Source organism: Spermophilus citellus (assembly GCF_964194105.1).
Source record: "Spermophilus citellus genome assembly, chromosome: 4".
Lineage (NCBI taxonomy): Eukaryota > Metazoa > Chordata > Mammalia > Rodentia > Sciuridae > Spermophilus > Spermophilus citellus.
This window is the reverse complement of record NC_138185.1, coordinates 127,669,904-127,690,021: the sequence shown is the minus strand read 5'-3', so window position 1 is coordinate 127,690,021 and position 20,118 is coordinate 127,669,904. Positions and strand designations below refer to the sequence as shown.

The window sequence follows — 20,118 nt, the reverse complement described above, 5'->3', positions numbered from 1 at the left end:
CATTGACAGTGTCCTTCAAGGCTGAACTCTGCCTAAGGTGTTCTTGTATGCCCTCAGGAATGAATGAATAGGAAGCTCCCACTGTGTGCTCAGTAGACACACCCATTTCTGTTTCACCAACATTTGCCTTCATCTTCTAGACTGGACCCCCGCGGCGACTCAGCTTGGGGCTGGTGGTAAATTAAATCCACTATTTTTTTCCTCACAAAAAATGCAGTTTGTTTCAATATTGATTGCTCTGTCATAAGCCAATTTTAATAAATTCAGTTGTCATGGCCTGGCATCTATTTATAATCATCTGTGCAAGTTCCTGGGCTCTTTGGGGAATTGCCAAGAAATTTGAATATCAATAATGTGCTCAGATCTTTTAAAGGAGGGAAAACAAATATCATAACCAAATTACCACAGGAATGAAGCCTAATGCATGAAATATTCTCAAAATTTCATAAAGAAATATCTAAAGTAAAAGAGAAGAAGCCACAAGCCATTCTTTTGGTGAAACTATTCATCATAGAAAGTATGGACTTGAGGACCCTAGACATGCCAAGCAGCATGTCCTTCCTGAACAGTCTCCCTTGGCATGTTTTCGTTGTCTCTTAATACTACCAACCTGCTTGTTTACACATCCATCTAGAGGGACATAGCTCCCTCTAGACCCTGAGCTCCACCAGGGCAGCAACCTGCTGGCTGTATCCTCAGAAATTAAAACAGCACCGGACACATGGCAAGTGCTATTGAAACGTGTGAATATCTGAATTAAAGGTGAATTGTGATTCCCTGATTGGGTTAGCTGTCTTCCTTTCTGGCATCTGCACATTTAGTTTCTGATTTGCATATAATTGATTTTAAATGCTTTCAGCTACTAGAAGGATGTTTTACTCCCGATTTAAAAAACAGTTATTTTTGGCCAGGCATGGTGACCATGCCTGTAATCCCAGTAGCTTGGGAGGCTGAGGCAGGAGGATTGCAAGTTCAAAGCTAGCCTCAGCAACTTAGCGAGTCCCTCAGCAACTTAGGGAGTCCCTAAGCAACTCAGCAAGACCCTGTTTCTAAATAAAATATTTAAAAAGGGCTGAGGATGTGGCTCAGTGGTTAAGCGCCTCTGGGTTCTGAAAAAAAAAAAAGGTTATTGTATCTACGAGCCAGCCACAACTTGCTATAGCCTAGACAACATGTGTACGTTCCCCCACCCCCGCTCTCTCTCTTTCCTGATATATATCTAGATCCATATCAATTATATAATGAATAATATTCATTACCCCTTAGGACTCCACAAACCTTGCTTGCTCTCAGGGTTTCAACCAGCATGTCATAGACAGTGTCTCTGTTCTTCTCGAGGAAACCTTCACATTTATATTCTACCTATGCAGAGAAAGGGATTGATTATTTTCAAAGAGACAGGATGTAAGTACAGTTGTCATTTCTTTCCTTTTCTTTCTTTTTCCACCCACCCCCTCTTTCCTTTTTGTTTCTGTCTTTGTGGTGCTGGGGATTGAAGCCGGGGCTCATGCATACTAAGCATGCACTCTTTCACAGAGCTACACCCCAAGCCCTCCTGCTGGGCTATACCCAAATCCTCTCTTTAAAAAAAAAAATCTTAAGAAAGAGGCTTATAAAGGCAATTTAATAAGGAGGTTCCTGTTTATCACAGCAATCCCTTTACAGGTTAGTTTAGGAAGTGGGGGATGGGTCTTCTGATATACAGAGCCAGGTGCTCCTGCAGCACACTGACCACACTGCACTCACCTGTGGGTGCCCTCTGGCCACAGGTGACCACTCCTTTCCTGTAGCATGTGCAGTTCATACAAGAAAACCAAGCTTAGGGCTGCCTTTGCTTGGGAAGCCACCAGCAGGAGGAAAAAACTGAGTGGTGACCATTGGGTCCAATGCTGTTTTCGTAAATGAGCATCGATATGCAAGAAAGGAAACAAAAACTACCCACTGCCCACTGAGGTGAGTGTTCACTGAACCCTCAATGTCAGGCTGCGAGTGGGTAAATGCTTGCAATGCTTAAATTTGGCTTAAAAAAAAAAAACCCTCCATGTACTTTCTGGTTAGTAAGGCTTCTCAAATCCCTCAAGCAAATCCAGGGTGGCTGTCTAAACATTCAAAACCTCATAGTTTCTGTCTCTGGACTGTAAGATTTAATGTTTTATATATATATATATATATATATATATAATTAAAAATACACAAATATATATATATATATATATATATATATATATATATATATATATATATATAAAATAAATTAAAAATACACCAGAAATTAATTATAAAGCTGCAGATGTGGCTCAGTGGTAGAGCATTTGCCTAGCATGTGAAAGGCCCTGAGTCTGAACCCCAGCACTGCAAAAACAAAATTTTTAAGAGTTGACTTTGAGCAGACAGGCCTTTTGGGGTGCTGAGGTCTGGAGCAGTGTCTCCTGGGTATGGACCCTGCCTGGTAGCCCCAAGGTGGGGAAGAGTCCTTGCTGGTGGATTAGGAACCAGGAGCACTGGCTGTTTGTAAACACTGCCCTGTGAATGAAGTACATGGGTTCTTGCACAAATTCTTCCTGAACGTGTGAGAACCACTAGTATAAATGGACGGAGGTCTACCCAATAGAGAGCTTTGTGGGTTGAGGGAGACCATTTGCAGACCCAGTGGTCCAAGCAGCTGGGTGCCTTTGTGGGACCTCTGGGATTGAGGGATTACGGAGCAAGCTGCTGCATCTAAGCCCATCTACCTTGCTCTCAGAAGGATTTTATTCCTTCGGCTGATTAGACCCAGAATCTAATCTAACCTATAGTTTTTGTGTATTTTTTTTTCCTCCACATAGTCCAAAATGCTGCTAGTTCTTTTAAAGGGGTACTTCTTGGAAGTAGTAGATGAGAGAAGGATATGTATAAAAACTATGAATAAAGATAGACCCTTGAACTGAGTCTCATGTGATTTTTATGGATTTTAATTGTTTCTTCTTTTCCTCTTCTCCACGAAACTAGAACCCTGACATTATGAATGACAGTTTGGCATACCATCATTTATTTCATAGGCATCTTTTCAGGGACCCATCTAAAAGACTCTAAGCATTACATCATATTTAACAGTACTCCTCTGACCTTCAAAGGTGTTACCCCTTTCTAGGTCATTGTCCCCTCGTCCAGCCCCCAGTGACAGCCATCAGGAAATGGACAGAGAGCAGGAGTTCCCCCAAGGAAGGGAAACAAACAAGAATGTGCATTCAGGGCAGGCACTTATGACAAGTTTTCTTTTTTGCCTTCTATTTCCTAAGCTTTCTATGAAGAGATTTTTAAAATTATTTTTCTCCTTACAAAAGTAATATCTGCTTAGTAAAAGTAAAATAAAAAGGAGCTGTATAGAAAACAAAGATGAAATTGAAAACTGATCACCTTGAGTTACCCTATGTTGTCACTATAATATAAAGATATTCTGGTTTAATAAAAAAGGAAAACCACACACACAAAAAGAAATAGCTTTCATTGATGAAAACAATTATTCTACTTGATTATCACAAGCTTATAGGGAAAACAAATTGGAAAAGATTAATGGATTTACCAAATGTCAAAAATCAAAATCTAAAAATCAGAAATAAAATCCATTAATGACACATTTGTCTTTAAAGCAGTCCAGTCAAGACTTGACATACTTTGTAATAAAAACAAATTAAGCATCATTACCCAGACACATTTGTGCAGGTATCCTTCATCAAAGCTACAAGCTACGTGGGATTTGAACCCCTCCAGAAAAACTGCAGCCATTCCTTTGGGAAGCCGCACCGTTCCTGGGTAGAGAATGCGCAAGACCTCACTGTACCTTATCGGCAAAGTGCTGGATGATAAAGGATGCGCTTGACATTCTGGGTTTTTCAAATAAGGAGTTCTTGTTGACAAAATTATTATACAGCTTTTGAAGCCAATTTTCATCAGTTCCATGTGGTAACTGGAAGAGAAAAGCAAATCAAACAGCAAGTAAGAAAGTGAGAGATGAAAGATGATGGAGATGAGAAAAGCACTGATGTAGGTGGAGGCCCTCCCTTCTTGTTTGTTTGTTTGTTGATACTGAGATTGAACTCAGGAGTAGTCTACCACTGAGCCCCAGCCTCAGCCCTTTTTATTTTTTATTTTTATACAGGGTCTCACTAAGTTGCTTAGGGTCTTGCTAAGTTGCTGAGGCTGGCCCTTGAACTTGTAATATTCCTGTCTCAGCCTCCCAAGTCACTAGAATTACAGGTGTGCACCAACACATCCAACTCCTCCCTCTCTGATTAAAACAACAACAACAACAAGAACTCTGTAGACATTAATCTAGCTTTGATCTTAATAACCTTTAGGGTAGTTTCTAAAATTATTGTTGACTAATAATTGTGTATAATTTGTGGTATGTAGTGATATTTAAATGGGTATACCAATGTCCTTTTAGAAGAACAGAACTTTTCAAACTAAATGGAAATGGCTGTGTAATCACTTTTTTTTTTCATTTCTTCAACTTGTGCAGAAATAAAAATGGGTAATATTTTGTGATTCTTCCAAAAGAAGTCTCAGAGTTCAGGAAAAACACAATGGGTTCCATGACAGGAGCATGGCTTCCTTTTCAGCACAGTGGGACAGAACTGGCACCTGCCTGTGTCCTCTCCAGGTCTGCCTCAGAATAATGGGTTTTCTTACCTAAGTAACGACCACCTTGAATTAAGATCTTACCTCCTTAAACTGAGCTCCTTGTAAAACTTGTTCTTGATGCTGGTGATTTTGAAATTATCAGTTAAATTCAGCCCAAACTCTCTGACTTTAATACCTCACTGTGTCTAAGTGACTTCTGCATTAGGTGTTTATGATTCACCTAGGAAATACCTGTGTAGAATAGATATAAATATTTCCTAGCAGCTTCTTTGGCCTTGGCACCCTGTGCCTTGTGGATCATTCCAGAACTCTTGGCCCTGATGCCTGCCCTTTAATTCTACATACTATAAGGGCTGAGGCACAGGTGGCATTGGAAAGGACAATTTGTAAGAATCTTGGAATGGAGAATTCTAAGGAGAAATCACCAAAAGTCTTCAATATTATTATTTTATTATAATCTTTATTTAATTAATTTATTTATTTTATGTGGTACTGAGAATTGAACCTAGGGCCTCGCATGTGCTATGTGAGCACTCTACCACTGAGCCATAACTCCAGCCCCATCATCATTATTTTTAATACAATAAATCTTTGGGGAAAAAACCCAAAAGCTATATTTAAGCATCAAAATATGCCATTTATAGCAAAAACATTAACACTCCTTGGGGATTTTTCTGGTGGAACACTGCTGGACTGACCCACTGTACAGCTACTCCTCCCAGAGGGTAAAAATAACAGGACAAATCCTAGAGACCTCTTCTCTACATCATATGGTGCTGATTTTCCAGCTACACCTCCTGGTGACTCACAAGAACCAGGAAAAGAAAACTCATTTCTTGTGAGTCATTAACAACAGCAGGGCATCATTTGCTGTTTCCAGGCCTATTCTGGGCACATGGTGCACTGGGGTGCAGCCTCAGAGGCCACCTCCTTGCTGGACGTCACCAAGATGTCCTGTCTGCTGCCCAAGGGTGGCATGCATTTGCCGAGGGAGGGAGGGCCACCTAGCCCCTGGGGTCCTGTTATCATTACTGTCCCAGAATTAATATCCCATCAATTAGGTAAGACATAAGACTTTACAAATATTGCTCAAAAATAAAGGTAAAAAAAAGGATAAGATCATTAAAAAAAATTTTTTTTAAACTTACCAAACATTCTTCATCCAGTAATTCCAAAATGCCCATCTTTGCTTCAATTAGGTCAATAACTGGCTGGTTGTCATAAAAATCTATCAGAGTCCAAGGGATGTCTTCCTTCATATATTCTTCTTGTTCAAGTTTAAAGACATGCTGGGTATCCAAAAGTTAATATGGTAAGTAGAATACTGAGTATGCTCCCAAAGAGCAGGGTGCAAGCATTTGGGAAAACAGGTAAAGGGTTGATGATTACATTAAAGTTTAAACAGAAAGATCTTTGTTGGCAACCCACCTTTCCTAGGACCAACGTCCTGAGCTTCTAATGTGGGTATAACTGTCACTGTCCCACCCGGTCTTAGTGGGTCCCCACCTCCTGGTGTCACCACCATCTCAGCATGGTACTCAGTGTGGTCCTGGAGGCCCTCCCTGCTCCCAGCAGATTCAACCTCTTGGGCCTGCAGCAGAATGGCCGGGGGGTGGGCAGGCAGGGGCAGCCATCTGAGGATGCTTGCTGCACAGCCATTGTGAGAAGCCCACAACTTAGAGATCTGTGTGGACTACTTGTTGGGGATAGGGTGAATGGTGGGCTCAGGACCCAGATCAACCCTGTTGGTTTAACCATGAAAAGGAGCAAGGCGGGTAGAAGGGTGAGCAGGCTAAGAGGGCAAGTAGCCAGTTCACTCCTGAACTTGTTTCTGTTGAGCCTCTGAGCATCTGGTGCAGCCCAGCAGCAGCCAGATGCACAGCCCAGAGATGAGAATCCTCAGTAGAGCATCGTGTGACCTGTGAGGGTAACACCCTGCAGGGGCGGGGGCCTGCACGATGACACAAAGATGGAGGAGAGGAGGGGTGTAAGCCAAAGCCTGTGTGTCCCCAGTGTCATGCTGTCTTCTCCTGGGGGTTGTGTAGGAGAATGAAATGCCTGGATGCTGGGTACTAACAGTGATAAACTGTTCCTTGGAGTAACTGTTAGGATTTTAAAATGCATTTTCTATTATGAAGAGGAATCAAACTTCTTTCTAAGGAAATGAAGCCAAAGTTTAAGTTGGAAGCTAAAGGACAATGCTAGTGACTAAAGCATTTTAGCTTTTCAGATGGCTCTTCAATAGCCAAACCTCAAAATGAAGAAGCCGGCATAAAAGTACCATAGTAGCTTGTGGTAGAGCCAACACAGACTGATATCCAGCAATTTAATTTCATTGATCTCTAGTTAGAAGCAAGGTATAAGTGCTGCTAGGGAATACAAAGAATGAATTCAATAAAATTCCTGCATCCAGGGAACTTAAAGAGGTGACAATTGTATTTAATACACGTAGCAATATCAAAATGCCAAAATATCCATAAGTAACACATAGCTAATAGTTTTTAAGTGTCTTATCCATTTTTGTATCTTAGCACTCAATTCAGCATCTGGCATACATACTCTGCACTCAGCAAATTTGCTTTTGAATAAATGAATTTTCCCACTGTGGGAAAAAATTGGAATCCATCTCTTGTCTCTCTTTCCACCAGAGGACATATTTGAGTTTGTAATTAGGAAGGTACTACCTATGACTTGCTTTAAATTCAGGTTGCAGAAGCTCATTCCCATATTCCTCAGCCATCTGCTGTTAGTACTGATGCACTGAGGCAGGCACTGAACCAAGAGAGACAAAGAACACAAGACCTGGCCTCTCTGAGTGCCCACGTGTATTTAAAGACATGCATGCAAATAATGATAATTCCATGTGATAGAAGCAAGCACAGAAGAATGTTTCCTAACCCCAAAAAGACAGAGGGCAGCACAGAAGACCCTCATGGAGAGTAAATCTCAAAAAGCCTGAGTTCTCCCAGTGAAGATGAAGAAATGGGGAAAGGACAGGAGCAGGTGGGTTAAGGCAGATGCAAAGATACAGAGGCTCACAAGACAGTGGAGTCTTCAGGAAACTAAATGGTTTATCCTGGCTGCATAGAGGGTCTGGGCAGGTGATGACCCAAAGCTCAAAAGTTGGCTGGAGGCTCAAAAAGGATGAAATGGAAGACAAGAGGGTGTGATTTCAAAATATGGCCACAAGGTGGCACAGGGACTCAGCATGAGGCTCCCTTAACAATCGGGAAATTGGAAGAAGGAGGAAAGCAAGACCAGGCCTCTTACTGGCTCAGGGCTGAGAACTAGTTCCAAGAAGGTAGAAAAGTACCTACCAGATTAAACTGTTGTTGCAGCTTTTCATTAGCATAATTGATGCAGAATTGTTCAAAGCTGTTCACATCAAAGGTTTCAAAACTGAAATACAGTTTAAACAAATTTTAAAAAAGGAAGTAGGACCTATGCATCCATTTATAGGCAAATGGTGTGTGTGTGTGTGTGTGTGTGTGTTGCTAGGATTGAATCCAGAGGTTTTATTTTCTTTTCTGACAAATTTCATAGCTTAAAAGTTTGCTGTTTTCTCCAAGTTTTAAATATACCTCTAGGCTTCCAGTTTTAATATCCTGGAAGTTTATAAATTACATTTTTCCTCATTATCTCCAAGAGGGAATCTGGTTGTGTACAATACACCTACCCAAAGCCAGGCATTTAAACAGGCATGTCCCAATATGATGTACGCATTTAATCCATACAACACTGATGCCAGCATTATCATCCCCTTTTTATAGACCAGGAAATGACTCTAGAGGTTGGGAAACTTGCCTGAGATCACACAGCTTGTGTCAGAATTTAGCTGTGAGCCAGACTGACAGGACTGTCCATGCTTTCAGTGAGAAAGTCATGTGGGTCCTATATCCTCACTCTCTGCCCACTGCACAGAGAGGCAGCATGAATTTCCCTCCCCAAGGTTGGATTTTGCAGTTCCTGGAAGGAAAAGGCAAGGTCATTTAATATCCCATGGCCCCACAGACCCCACATGGGGCAGGGCACAAATGGTCCTGCCTCCACTTTCAGGCTTTCAATAGCTGTCTCTGTGGTTGCCCGGGAGTTGCAAACTCAAGAGCCCGGAGCAGCCAGGCAGGAGGCACAAATGGGAAACAGGCTGACTATCACACAATAGTGAACTCCGAGGAGCCATGGCAAATGGGATTTTCCTAGGGGCAGCTGCTACTTGGCTCCTGCCAGCTGCAGCAGCCATAGATGAATGTAGGCTGGGAAATTAGATCACCGGATTCCCAAGAAAGGGCAGAAATCTGAACTTTTAGGTGAATCATTCCCTTTGTAAAACATGGTGCAGGACAAACAAATCACAACCCCAAATCCGCCACCTGCCAGAGAAGCACCCTGTTGGGAGGAACTGGCTCAGGCTTTTAGGTGTCAGCACATACACACACACATCAACTCCTTTCACCTTAACTCCACCCCATGTGCAGGACTCGGTGACCCCACTGTACAGAGGGGAAGGTGACTATGGTGAGGACCTGCAAGTGCTGCCAGAAGGCTATTTGGCCCAGTTCCTGGTGCCTCCAAAGGCTTTGTTCTTAATCGCTCTAATCCTGAGAGATTCTGCCAGCTCCAACCATGGGGCCCCTGAGTCTCTCTTGACTGAGCCATTTTGGCTCAGTTTAGAATTTCCTGGCCAGATAAGGGCCTTGACTGTCCTCTAGACAACTTCAGGGGGACTCAGAGCAGCAGCAGGATGCACAGAGCTCTGTGGCCCTGTTCCACCTCATCCTTGGTGGTTCAGAAGTCTGGAGGCTGATCTGGACAAGGAGGAGAGAACTGGGGGAGAATCAAATGGGCCTCATCATGCTCCAAAGCCCACAGCCAGACCAAGGATGGGGCTTTCCAGAACAAAGCAGAATGTCAAATGTCAGTGATTATTTTCATGCACTCTGAAGTTTCAAACAAAACCTGTGGGAAGACCTAAACCTATGACTTAAAATGCCAGAGGTGCGTTGAGTAGAATAGCACTTTGCAGTTGGACAACACTGATGGTCTTCAAGGTCCTTCATAATTTTCCATTTGACCTTCACAGTAACCCTGTGAGAGGCCTGTCTAACAGACACAGGAACTGAAATTTGTAGAGGTCCTGTGACTCCCTGGGGGACACACAGCTGGTCTGCTACCGAGTTTACTCCTTCGCTCTGATTCTCAGACCCAGTTCTTTCCAACCAAAGAACATAAGCACACCACAGGCTGGTGAGTCATGGCCTTGGTTTCACTTGAATCTTAAACCTCGAAGCTCACAACTTGGGCTTTACTCATCTTCAAAGAGTAAACAGTTTACTCGTCCTCCAACGCTTCCTTATTTCCAGGTCAAGCTGAGCTCTCAGAAGTTTGGGGTCTGCACAGGTGAGGGTTAGTCTGCACACAGGCATGCTGGAGAAAGAGGGAAAGATTTGCTCCACGCTACAGCTCTGCCTCTTTGAGGGGGCACTTGTGTTTTAGAGGGTGACTATGAATTCATGGGTGGCAGCAGCCACGTGACTTTTATAATTTCTGAAGAGGAATTCCATTTTTAAATTAAAATTGTAAATATACGCGAATAAGTTCTTGTAATTCACAAATACTCTTGTCTCAGGTTTGTCCGCTTAGCTGAAAAAACCACAGTCTTTATTTCAGTGGTCCACAGGCCCATTGGACCCGGGTCTGGCTGGCCTGCCAGGCTCCTCACTCGCTGTTCCTTCACATTCCCATCCCACTCACCTCCAGCACACTCACCGACTCCTCCAAGGTATCAGCCCTGTTCCTACCTACCTTCTGCCTACCCACTGAAACTAAGTCCCCAGAGGGCCTGGACCCTGCGTCTACTCTGTTCCCCAATTACAGCCCAATATAGTAACTGGCAAATGTTTGTTTATTGGATGAAAATAGGAAATAATATATTCTTAAATATATTATATATAAATAATATATTCTGTTATTTATTTACTTTTTGGCAATGCTGGGATTGAACCCAGGAGCACTCTACCACTGAGCTATACCCCCATCCCTTTTTACTTTTTATTTTGAGACAGAGTTCCACTAAGTTGCTGAGGCTGGCCTCAAACTTGCTATCCTCCTAACTTAGTCTCCTGAGTCCCTGAGATTAGAGGCATACACCTTTATTTTTAAAGTTAGTTTTTAAAACACAGAGAAGAACCTGGAATAACAATAGTCACAAATTCCCATCATTATGAAAGACGATTTTAAACTAGCCTAATCCTTTTTTTAAAGTTTACTTAAAATTTTACTGGCTGCTCAAATTCTTTCTTGGAACAACATAAGGTAAATAATTTACTAGACTCTCCCAGTAATGTATTAGTATTTTATAACTGTTGACATAAACCATTATTTGGGAGCCATATGTATTAGAGTCTAAATAAACAGTAACTCTTTTGTGGCATTGTCTCTCCTGAATCAGCTGTGGGAAGAGCTGACTCTATCTGGGTGAAAGCTCAAGGGCTTGGCAGTGGCCCCTACACCCTCCCCATGTCCACAGCAGGCAGCAGCAGGGACATGAAGTCCCAGGGCACAGCTAGCTCTCCCTTTACATGGGGAGAGTCAGTTGAGCTGCTTGTCACCAGGGTGTGGGGACTTCCAGTCTAGGTGGAATACTCTACAATGCCTTTCATGGGACAAACTTCCCCTTCTCCTCCTGAAAAGCTGGGGGTGGTGGGTGGTCCTGGGGGAGGGACAGGGCATCTGGGGCCAGTTGCTAACAAACAGAAGCCTGGGTGGTGACAAACCCCTCAAGCTCTGCTCCATGCCAGCTTCTACTCTGCCACTCTGTAGGCATCCTCAGCTGGAGCCGGATCTGAGATTCAGAAAAGCAGGGTGGGTAGAGAGAAGGAAAAGAACAAAGTCCAGGGTGAGACCAAGTGGAGCTTATCATCCCACCCTGGGAAAGGCTTTATTTAGGCGGGTGCAAGTGAGAAATTGAATCAGCCTCAGGCCCTGCAGCATGGCCAGGAGCTGATCAGCTGTGACTGTCACTTCTATGAACCAGAAAAGTGCTGCAGGGCTGTATGCCTCAGGTGCCTCTGGGAGAAACAGAAGTGGGCTTCACAGCACTGAGCTCTCCTGCCAGTGGGGCAGCTGTGAACAAGATATGGACTCTTTCCAAGCCTTGATTGCTGTAACTCTAAAACGAGGACAGTCGTCATGTTGTTTAGGACTCAAAAAGAAAGTGCATGGAAACTTCTGGATGCTGGCATGCGATAAGCACTTGATGTTGGCCTGATTAGTTTCACATTTGTTTATGCACTCTGAATAAAAGATACCATGGCCCAGGAGAGTGCACTTAGTCTATACATGGAAAACAGAGAACCCCATCCTCGTAACCATGAAAAACACACAAAATTCAAAACAGACCCAAGTGATCATTGATATCTAAGTGAGAAAAAACAGGCTCACTGAAGAGAATCTTACCCATAAATGTCCAAAACACCAATAAAAGTGTGCTGCTTGCCTGAAAACTGCAATGCTTGGTTAATTCTCTCCACAATGAAGTCAAACAGGTGAGCATAGATCTTTTTGGCCAGCGCATCCCTGGCGTTGATGGCCTGGGGCCTGGTCATGGGTTTCACCACTGTCTCAGAGGTTGTGACAATTTTACGGTTGCATAGCCACTGAGCGACTTTGTTATTCTCCAGACCCAGGAGCTCGCAGAACACCTTCAGGTGACTGTCATCCTCCTTTAAAAGCAAGCACAAACCTTGTCAGGACTGCTCAGACATCTAATGCAGCAACCCCCCACCAGTCCTGGTCCTGGTCCCTTGCCTGCACTGGGGCCTGTGTGAGAGTGGAAGAGGAGCTGGCAGGAGGGAGACCAGGCCTAAGGTAATGGAGCAAATCAAGAGGGACTCTAGTGACACGAATCCCACACCTGTCCCTGAGCAGGCACCATGGCTGTGATGGTGGGCCCACCAGGGCTGTGTCCTACCTGTACATCTTCATTCTGGTCACAGAGCATCAATAATGATAGCGGTCATGGAAGCCACTGCCCCTGCTCCTGTGCACGTGGACACAACCCCCAGCCCTCTCTCTTCCCTTGGCACCACACCAGGTCATCTGTCAGGATGTGCACCCACTAGCCCACCTAGTGTAGTCAGGAGTCTACCTAGGTGGGCTGGCCCAGGAGGTGCCCAGATGTTGTGGCAGACAGAGATGGTGGGGTTTCCTCAACTGGGCTAGCTCTTCAGCCAACATGAGGGCTGCAGTGGGGGACTTATCCTGAATGCACCAAGCAACTCTTACTCCTCCTCCAGGTCTGGGCAGCAAAGCTCCTGTTCATCTTCAGCCAGCGTGAACTGTGAGCTCTTTCCACTTAGCCTGGGGATGTGGCGCCATGCAACTGAGCACCATGGATGGTCTCAAGCAGGGGACCTTCCATCTCAGCCCAGCAGCGTATCCGTGTGATTGCTTCTTAGAAGCATCAGGAGGAAGCAATCTAAAAAGACTTGCCACCTCCTCGCTGTCCACCCACCTGCCTTCTGACCAACACCACGACAACTGGTGTGCCTGACCTCCTTGCTGGAGAGGGGACTGGCAGAGTCATTGGTTTCCTTCCTTCTAAGAAGGAACAAAACCTTTTAAGTAAAAAAATTCAGCTATAGGTGAGGCTAGGAAGGAAATGCAAAGATGCAGCGGTTTAAAAAATTTTTTTAAAAGGCTTCAAGTGAATTTAATTTGGCCATCCTTCTAAGTGCCTGATGTAAGTGAGTTATATGTGTGTACCAAAGCCAGACCAATGATTATGAAACTGACAATTTTCTTCCTTCCTTCCTTCCTTCCTTCCTTCCTTCCTTCCTTCCTTCCTCCCTCCCTCCTTTCTTTTCTTTCTTTCTTTCTTTCTTTCTTTCTTTCTTTCTTTCTTTCTTTCTTTCTTTTTCTTAATGGTATTGGTTTTTTAACTCAGGGCTCTACCATCAAGCTACATCTCAGCCCTTTTAATTTTTATTTTAAGAGAAGGTCTCAATAAGTTGCCCAGGCTGGTCTTGACCTTGGGATCCTCCTGCCTCAGCCTCCTGAGTGGCTAGGATTATGGCTAGGGCTGGTAATTTTCTACAAGATTCTTAGAATACTTAACGAAGAATTTCTCATCTACCGATTTTAATTTCTCCTCCAAAATGCCACCTTTATGATAAAATTCATGAAATAGAGCTCAATGTGACAATATTTGTTGGGTGGAAATCACACTTTTAGTCTATGAGAGCTCAGCTTCTCTGGGATAAACGAGCAAGGAAATAGGGGGAGCTGTCATTTTAAAGCACATTATATTCTCACCCTGGGTCCAGGTCACCTCTCCCAACTTAATAGCCATTTGAGAATCAACTAAGAGGTGAGGTCTGGATGCTGCAGGGATGGAAGGGGAAAAGTTGGAGCAGAAGGAGAATTAGTTCCTGGCCACAGGCCACAGGACAAAGCACCTAGCCAGAGTGCACCCTCCGCTCTGCCTGGCTCTTTCCTCCCTAAACTGCAGGTGCCAGAGAGTTAAGAAATCACAGGTTGCACAAAATTATTGACTGTTCCCATCAGTTATTTTGGGGACATGAATAAAGACACGGTCATGGGCTATTTGTGTACCCTCTAAAATTCACACATTCAAGCTATCCTCCAGTGAAATATTTGGAGCCGGGGCCATTGGGAGGTAATTAGAGTTAGCTGCGGTCATGAGGTTGGGGCCCACATGATGGGTTTTAGGAAGAGACAGCAGAGAGCCTGCTGTTTCCACCAAGTGAGGATGCAAGATGAAGGCAGCCATCTGCAAGCCAGGCAGAGCGCGCTCACCAGAACCCAGCTCTGCTGGTGCCCTCATCTCAGACTTCCAGCCTCCAGAACTGGGAGAGAGAAAACTTCAGTGGTTAAAGTCACCCAGTGTATGATTATGGCAGCCAGAGTGGATGAAGACAGATGTAGTAATACAAAAATTTATAAAGGTGTGCTGATTTTGTGCTTCATGGAAATGTATTTTTACTACCTGTTGTTCATTTTGTTCTCTTCTTCATGTGGACATTGATGAGACTAACCAAACACACCCCGTACCCAGGATCTCTGCTCATAATATTTGTTGCAGAACAGACTTCTGCTAAGCGTCATCTTGTGTCCATTCAATAGAGTAAACTATTGCAGAATCTAGGTGGGAATATATTCTCAGAGAGGGAGCTGGCACTCTGATGTGGATTGGAGCCGGTGTTAGGATGTAGTGTTTTGGCCAAAACTGAAGACCCTACATGATCTGCAACACATACTCCCCGTTTCTGGTCTCATCCACCATCCTGACTCACACTCGCCATTCTCTAGATTTGCTGACTTGACTTCTGATTCTCAGATACCATCTCTTTTCTGAGGGTCTGTGCATTAGCTGCTTCCTCTACTTCCAAAGTTCTCCTTCTAGATATAGATGTGATTTGCATCATCATCTCCCTTGGGTCTCTGCCCGCAGCCACCTTATCAGAAAGGCTCTTCCTGACCACCCTATACAATAGGCACGGCTCCCGTGCAACCCAACCCTGCTTTATTTTCCTTCATGACAGACATCATCAGCCCTGGAACTTGCAATGGTTTGTTGTGCCTCCTGCCTTCCCTCCCCAGATCACAAGATCCACAACAGGATTTTTATGTTGCAATGCTGTTCTCCAGAGCCCCTGGAACAGAGTGGATGCTTCATAAATATCTGTTGAATTGAAGAAAAAAAAAAAACAAAACAGAAAAACAACCAACCCCCATCTCAAGGGGAGGAGGCTCTCTTCTTTGAAGACAACTCCAGGAAACCCTGGCTTCCTCCTTCCTGCTAAACCAGTCTGCCCAGCTGGTCCAACTGAGCCTGGTGCTAATGCAAAGGCAGCTCAACTGTGAGCCCTGCTTCCCACAAACCTCCCACCCATAAAGGACAAACAAACAAGACTCACACTAATGAAGGATCTCTCGTTGCCCACTGCTGCGATCTGCACGTTGCCCAGGTGCAGGATGGCTGCCAGGATCTTAAAAACATCCATCTGAAAATCCTCCTTGAAACCTGAAAACAAATATTTCCCCAAATTAGGGATGCTGCATCTCTTTTCTTCTTAGTAAGAGAAGCACCTGGATCCTTTCAAGACCCTCTGGTACCATCAGTGCTAAAAGCTGGGACAGGGAGCATGAAGCGGGCCCAGGGACAAGCCTGCTCATTGTTCTCTCCAGTCAACCCTCCTGTACACACAAGGCGAACACTGCTTCCCCTCTGCCATGGCGGCCGGGGAGCAGCGCAAAAACAAATGTCAGAGTAGCCGTTGTATGCGGGGTTCCTAGGAGAATCAGCTCTTATTTATTGTGTGCTTTCTTTATTTAGAAGGTTTTTCTTTTCTCTTTCTGCTCATGAGTCCCTGGAATTCTCTTTGAAGTGGGATGCCGGTGGGATCCCATCTGCCCCTCTGGATTCTCTGCTCTCAGGAAACCGACCTCTGTGGACCAGTGCAATGGGCTCTCATGCCCTCTGGCCCCTGGCTGGGCTGGATTAGTGGGGAGCCCTAGCAGATCAACGAGAAGGAGGAAGGGAAGTTCTAAGCATGTCTTCCCCTGGCCCTGGGGGAAGTTGCCTCTGACCGGCTGTGTGGCCAGAGGTCCCCACTCCTGACCTGATATTGACTTGACCTAAATCTCCTTGTAGGCTCTCAGAACACTTCTGGGCCTGAAAAGGAGGGAGCAGAGAACAGCTCTGCTGTTGTCCCAGGGTCTCCACTGCCCCTGGGTCTTGCCTAGGTCCCATCTACTTCTTTGTGTTGGTCCCTTCATAAGTAGACCAACCCTCTTCAATCCTATTTTGAGTTTACTGCATGTTTCCCCAGGGTCTTGGCTGATGTGGGTGGAATATGAGTTATGAATATATTACACATCCAGTCCTCATGAGAGGATCAGCACACCTCCTGGAACTGCAAAGAAACAACATTAGCTGCTGGCAAGACTTTGTTATTAGCCCTGAAAATCACAATAAAGAAGCTGCCAGCCGAGAGCCAGGCTTTGCTGGGTCAAGTTCCCTCCAGTGTGTGTTAGTGGCAGTGTGCTGAGTCCAGAAGCGGGGACAGACACCTGGGCTCTCTCATAGCACTATCCAAGCTCCTGAGTCCGCACTGGAGTGGAAGCCGATGCCTCCCCCGACTCCCTCTAAGCAAAATGGAGCAGTTCCCGAGCCCAGAGAAGAGCGACTACCACCCACTCTTCTCACTTGAGGAAACCTGGAATATTTATTAGCAGGTAGGTAACATGCTTACGTAATTTCAAGACCTAATGAGTCTTCTCTACTTCCAAGCCTAAATAAAGCTGAAATCCCCAAAGATTCCAAACCAAAAATATCTGGAAGACTGCAGCTCAAACCCAGACCAGGCATTTGCTGCCTTCCCATTGGAACTAGCTAACCCCCCAGCCTCTCCTGCCACACACACACCAAGAAGGACAGACCTATCTCCCAGGTCATCCACACAATAAATAACAGATAAGTAAGGGGCGAAGCAAAGCAACTAAAAATACAGAGACTGGGAATCTTCTCCTGGCACTCCTATCAGCTCTCTGTGATCCATAATGAAACCCTTCACTACTCCATGCCTTCTATAAAGAAAAAGGTGGAATAAGTACTCTGAAGTGATGTGTGAAGTCAAAGTCACACAAAAGTAACACCGGCCTGGATTAGACTATGAGGAGCAGCAGCCTGGTGGTGGTTCTCCAGCCTGAGGTCCAGGCAGGGTCTGGCCATTTCCAGGCTGTTCTTTCTGTCAGAGGTCAGAGGTCATGACAAGGATCAGTGGGTGAATCAAATGAGGAAGAAAGAGCAGAGGAAAAGTGCTTTCTACCAAAACTCTTAGCCTTCCGCTTCCTCAGGGGGCTGCTTCTCAGCCAGCTAAGATACCTCGGAGCAGGACCAGAAGGAAAGCGAGTGGGACTTTCATCTAATGCTCAGGACAACTACGTGAAGTGCTAGAATTGTTCCCATTTTACAGAGGAGGAAACGAAGGCATAGAAATGTTAGGAAACTCACCCAAGGTCACCCTAGGTGTTTATTATATAGGCAGCTTAGCACCAGTGCCCACTGCAGTATGTGACAAGACCTGCAGAGTTCATCAAGCCATCCTGACTTCACCCCAGTGTGTCCTAGGACCCAGGGCCAGGCAAAGGAAAGGACTCTGAGCAGAGTCCAGAGGCTCATTCGTGGGGCATGGTGTGGAGTAGATTTGAGTATTGAACCAGATGGCCTCGATACTAAGTTGCCCATTTCTCTATAACAAACACCACCAATAGACGAGTCAACCAACAATCATTAAGCACTTTCTTTTTTTTTTTTTTTTTGGAACCAGGGATTGAACTCCAGCCACATCCCCAGTCCTTTTCATTGTTAGTTCTGAGACAGGGTCTCGCTAAATTGCTTAGGGCCTCAATAAGTTGCCAAGGCTGGCTTTGAACTTGTGCTCCTCTTGCCTTAGCCCCTTGAGCTGCTGGGATTACAGGCCTGTTCCACCATGCCCAGCAAGCAAATTTTAAACAGGATGATGTGCCCAAGTGTGTTATAAGCCTCCATATGATTCAAGATAGGCAGTCTGCCCTGGAGATGATCTCTAAGAAAGATAATACCAAGATTCAATCAAAAAGACAAGTCAATGGGACCAGAAGTATAAGCAAGGGATTTGCATTGTTAGATGTGCTGTTCTAGGTTTCCATGGTGACAGAGAAATCCCATTGCTGTGTTGCATAATAAGGTAGCTGTTAGTAACACATGGCTGTGAGCACTAGAAACATGCCTAGTACAACTGAGGAATTGAATTTTACATTTTATTTCACATTGATTAAAAGTAAATGGAACAGTCACTTGCAGCTGTGGCTTCTGGGTTGGAAAGCACAGGTTTAGAGATCATGAAATTGACATAGCACTCGACCACTGTTTGTGGGGTCATGTGATGATGGCAATCTCAGGGTGACTATGAGGTTATCTGGTCCCATCCTACCCAGTCAGTGGACCTCTGGCGCCTGCCTGGCATGGGGTCATTGGGAGACTTCCAAGTTTAGACAAGACTCACTGGGATAAAGCAGGCTTCATAAAACCCACAGATTATGAGAAAACCCTAAAGAACTCAGCGTCCATGTCCACTCCACCATCTAGGATGAGGGTCAGCAAAGGTTTTCTTATGAGGCTCTGCAGGCCCTAAGGTCTATGTCACTGTTACTCAACCTTACCAATGTAGCACAAAAACAGCCATAGATAATACACAAACAAATGAGGATGGCTGTTTTAATAAAATTAGATTTTCAAAACTTGCCAGAGTGCTGACCCTGGGTCTAGGACATTTTTTAGTGATTGCTTTCATGGAAGTGCCCTGACCTCTCACACTGACACAGCATGGCACAGCTCCTAGACCACTTTAGACACCGGCTCTTACTCCTTGTAACATCCCTAAAGAGACCTGGCAGCAGTGATGCTGTATGATTTCTGAGGCTGGTTCACAGACAGTCCTGCATGTCCCATCTAAACCTTTTGCAAATGGCTCTGGAGGAAGCTGGTTACAAATAACAAGTCTGTCTACCCTGAGGCCAGCATGCTGTGAGGAAGTCCAGGGATAAGGCCACTGAAGTGAGAGATGCCCACCCAGCCCCAGAAGTTCTAGCTGTCACAGCCCTCAAGACAGGAAGATTCAGAGGATCCAGCTCCTGCCACCGTCATGTGAGAGTCCCCAAGTAAGATATTCCCCACCTGAGTCAAGTCAACCCAGAAGCAAAAGATATACTAAGGAGCTGTCACTTGAAGCCACTAAATGTGGAAAACAGCAATAGATAATTGGAATAACTAGGTATTTTCATATCTCCACTGTACAGATGGGGAAACTGATACCCAGAAGTAATGACCGACACTTGCCAGGTCACAGGCTGATCTCATGTTTGCATAAAAAAAAAAAAAAACTGGAGAAAATGCTTGACAACAAATAAATAAATACTAAATTGAAAGGTCTAATTGCCAATGCAAGGCATTGAGAGGACACGGAAATCATCAACTATCATCTTTAAATAACTAGTCCTGGGAATAAGCAGGTTCTGCCATGGTCCTAGATTTCTTCAGCCACCCCTGCCCCTGGCTGAGGACCCCTATCTTTCCACCCATCTACCACATACAGCAGGGTGGTAGCCCTGTTACTAGGGGAATGGCAGGTTGCTGTCCTCTACCTCTCCACAAAACTCTCAGAGCTGTGTCTACAAATCTAGGCCTGTGTGCAGGGCTGGGACAAGGGCAAACCAGGTCAGGCACCAGGGTCACCCCCTGCGCTTTCTGACTCTGGGAGTGAGTGCCTCTCTGGCCTCATCCTAGTCTCAGCTCTGGTGGCATGGAAATTTGTGGAGGTAATCTAATTTGTGTGATACAATAGGAACAACTGCTGCAAACTGCTGATCTTCCATAATTATAAGCTGTGTGAGAAGAGGGAGATGGTTTAATGCAAGCAATGGTTTGAGATG

General features: G+C 44.8%; 1 protein-coding gene across 1 annotated transcript in view; it reads right to left on the bottom strand.

Annotated features, from left to right (window-relative positions):
* The window catches only part of MYO5C (myosin VC), a 93,489-nt gene that overhangs the window by 50,955 nt on the left and 22,416 nt on the right, over positions 1-20,118 (bottom strand). The window contains exons 9-14 of the mRNA XM_081292998.1: positions 15,561-15,667; positions 12,079-12,344; positions 7,941-8,022; positions 5,772-5,912; positions 3,821-3,946; positions 1,279-1,362 (exon numbers count right to left, since the gene is read on the bottom strand). Of these exons, the coding sequence (XP_081149124.1) occupies positions 1,279-1,362; positions 3,821-3,946; positions 5,772-5,912; positions 7,941-8,022; positions 12,079-12,344; positions 15,561-15,667 (806 nt within the window). The remainder of the gene's footprint in view (positions 1-1,278; positions 1,363-3,820; positions 3,947-5,771; positions 5,913-7,940; positions 8,023-12,078; positions 12,345-15,560; positions 15,668-20,118) is intronic.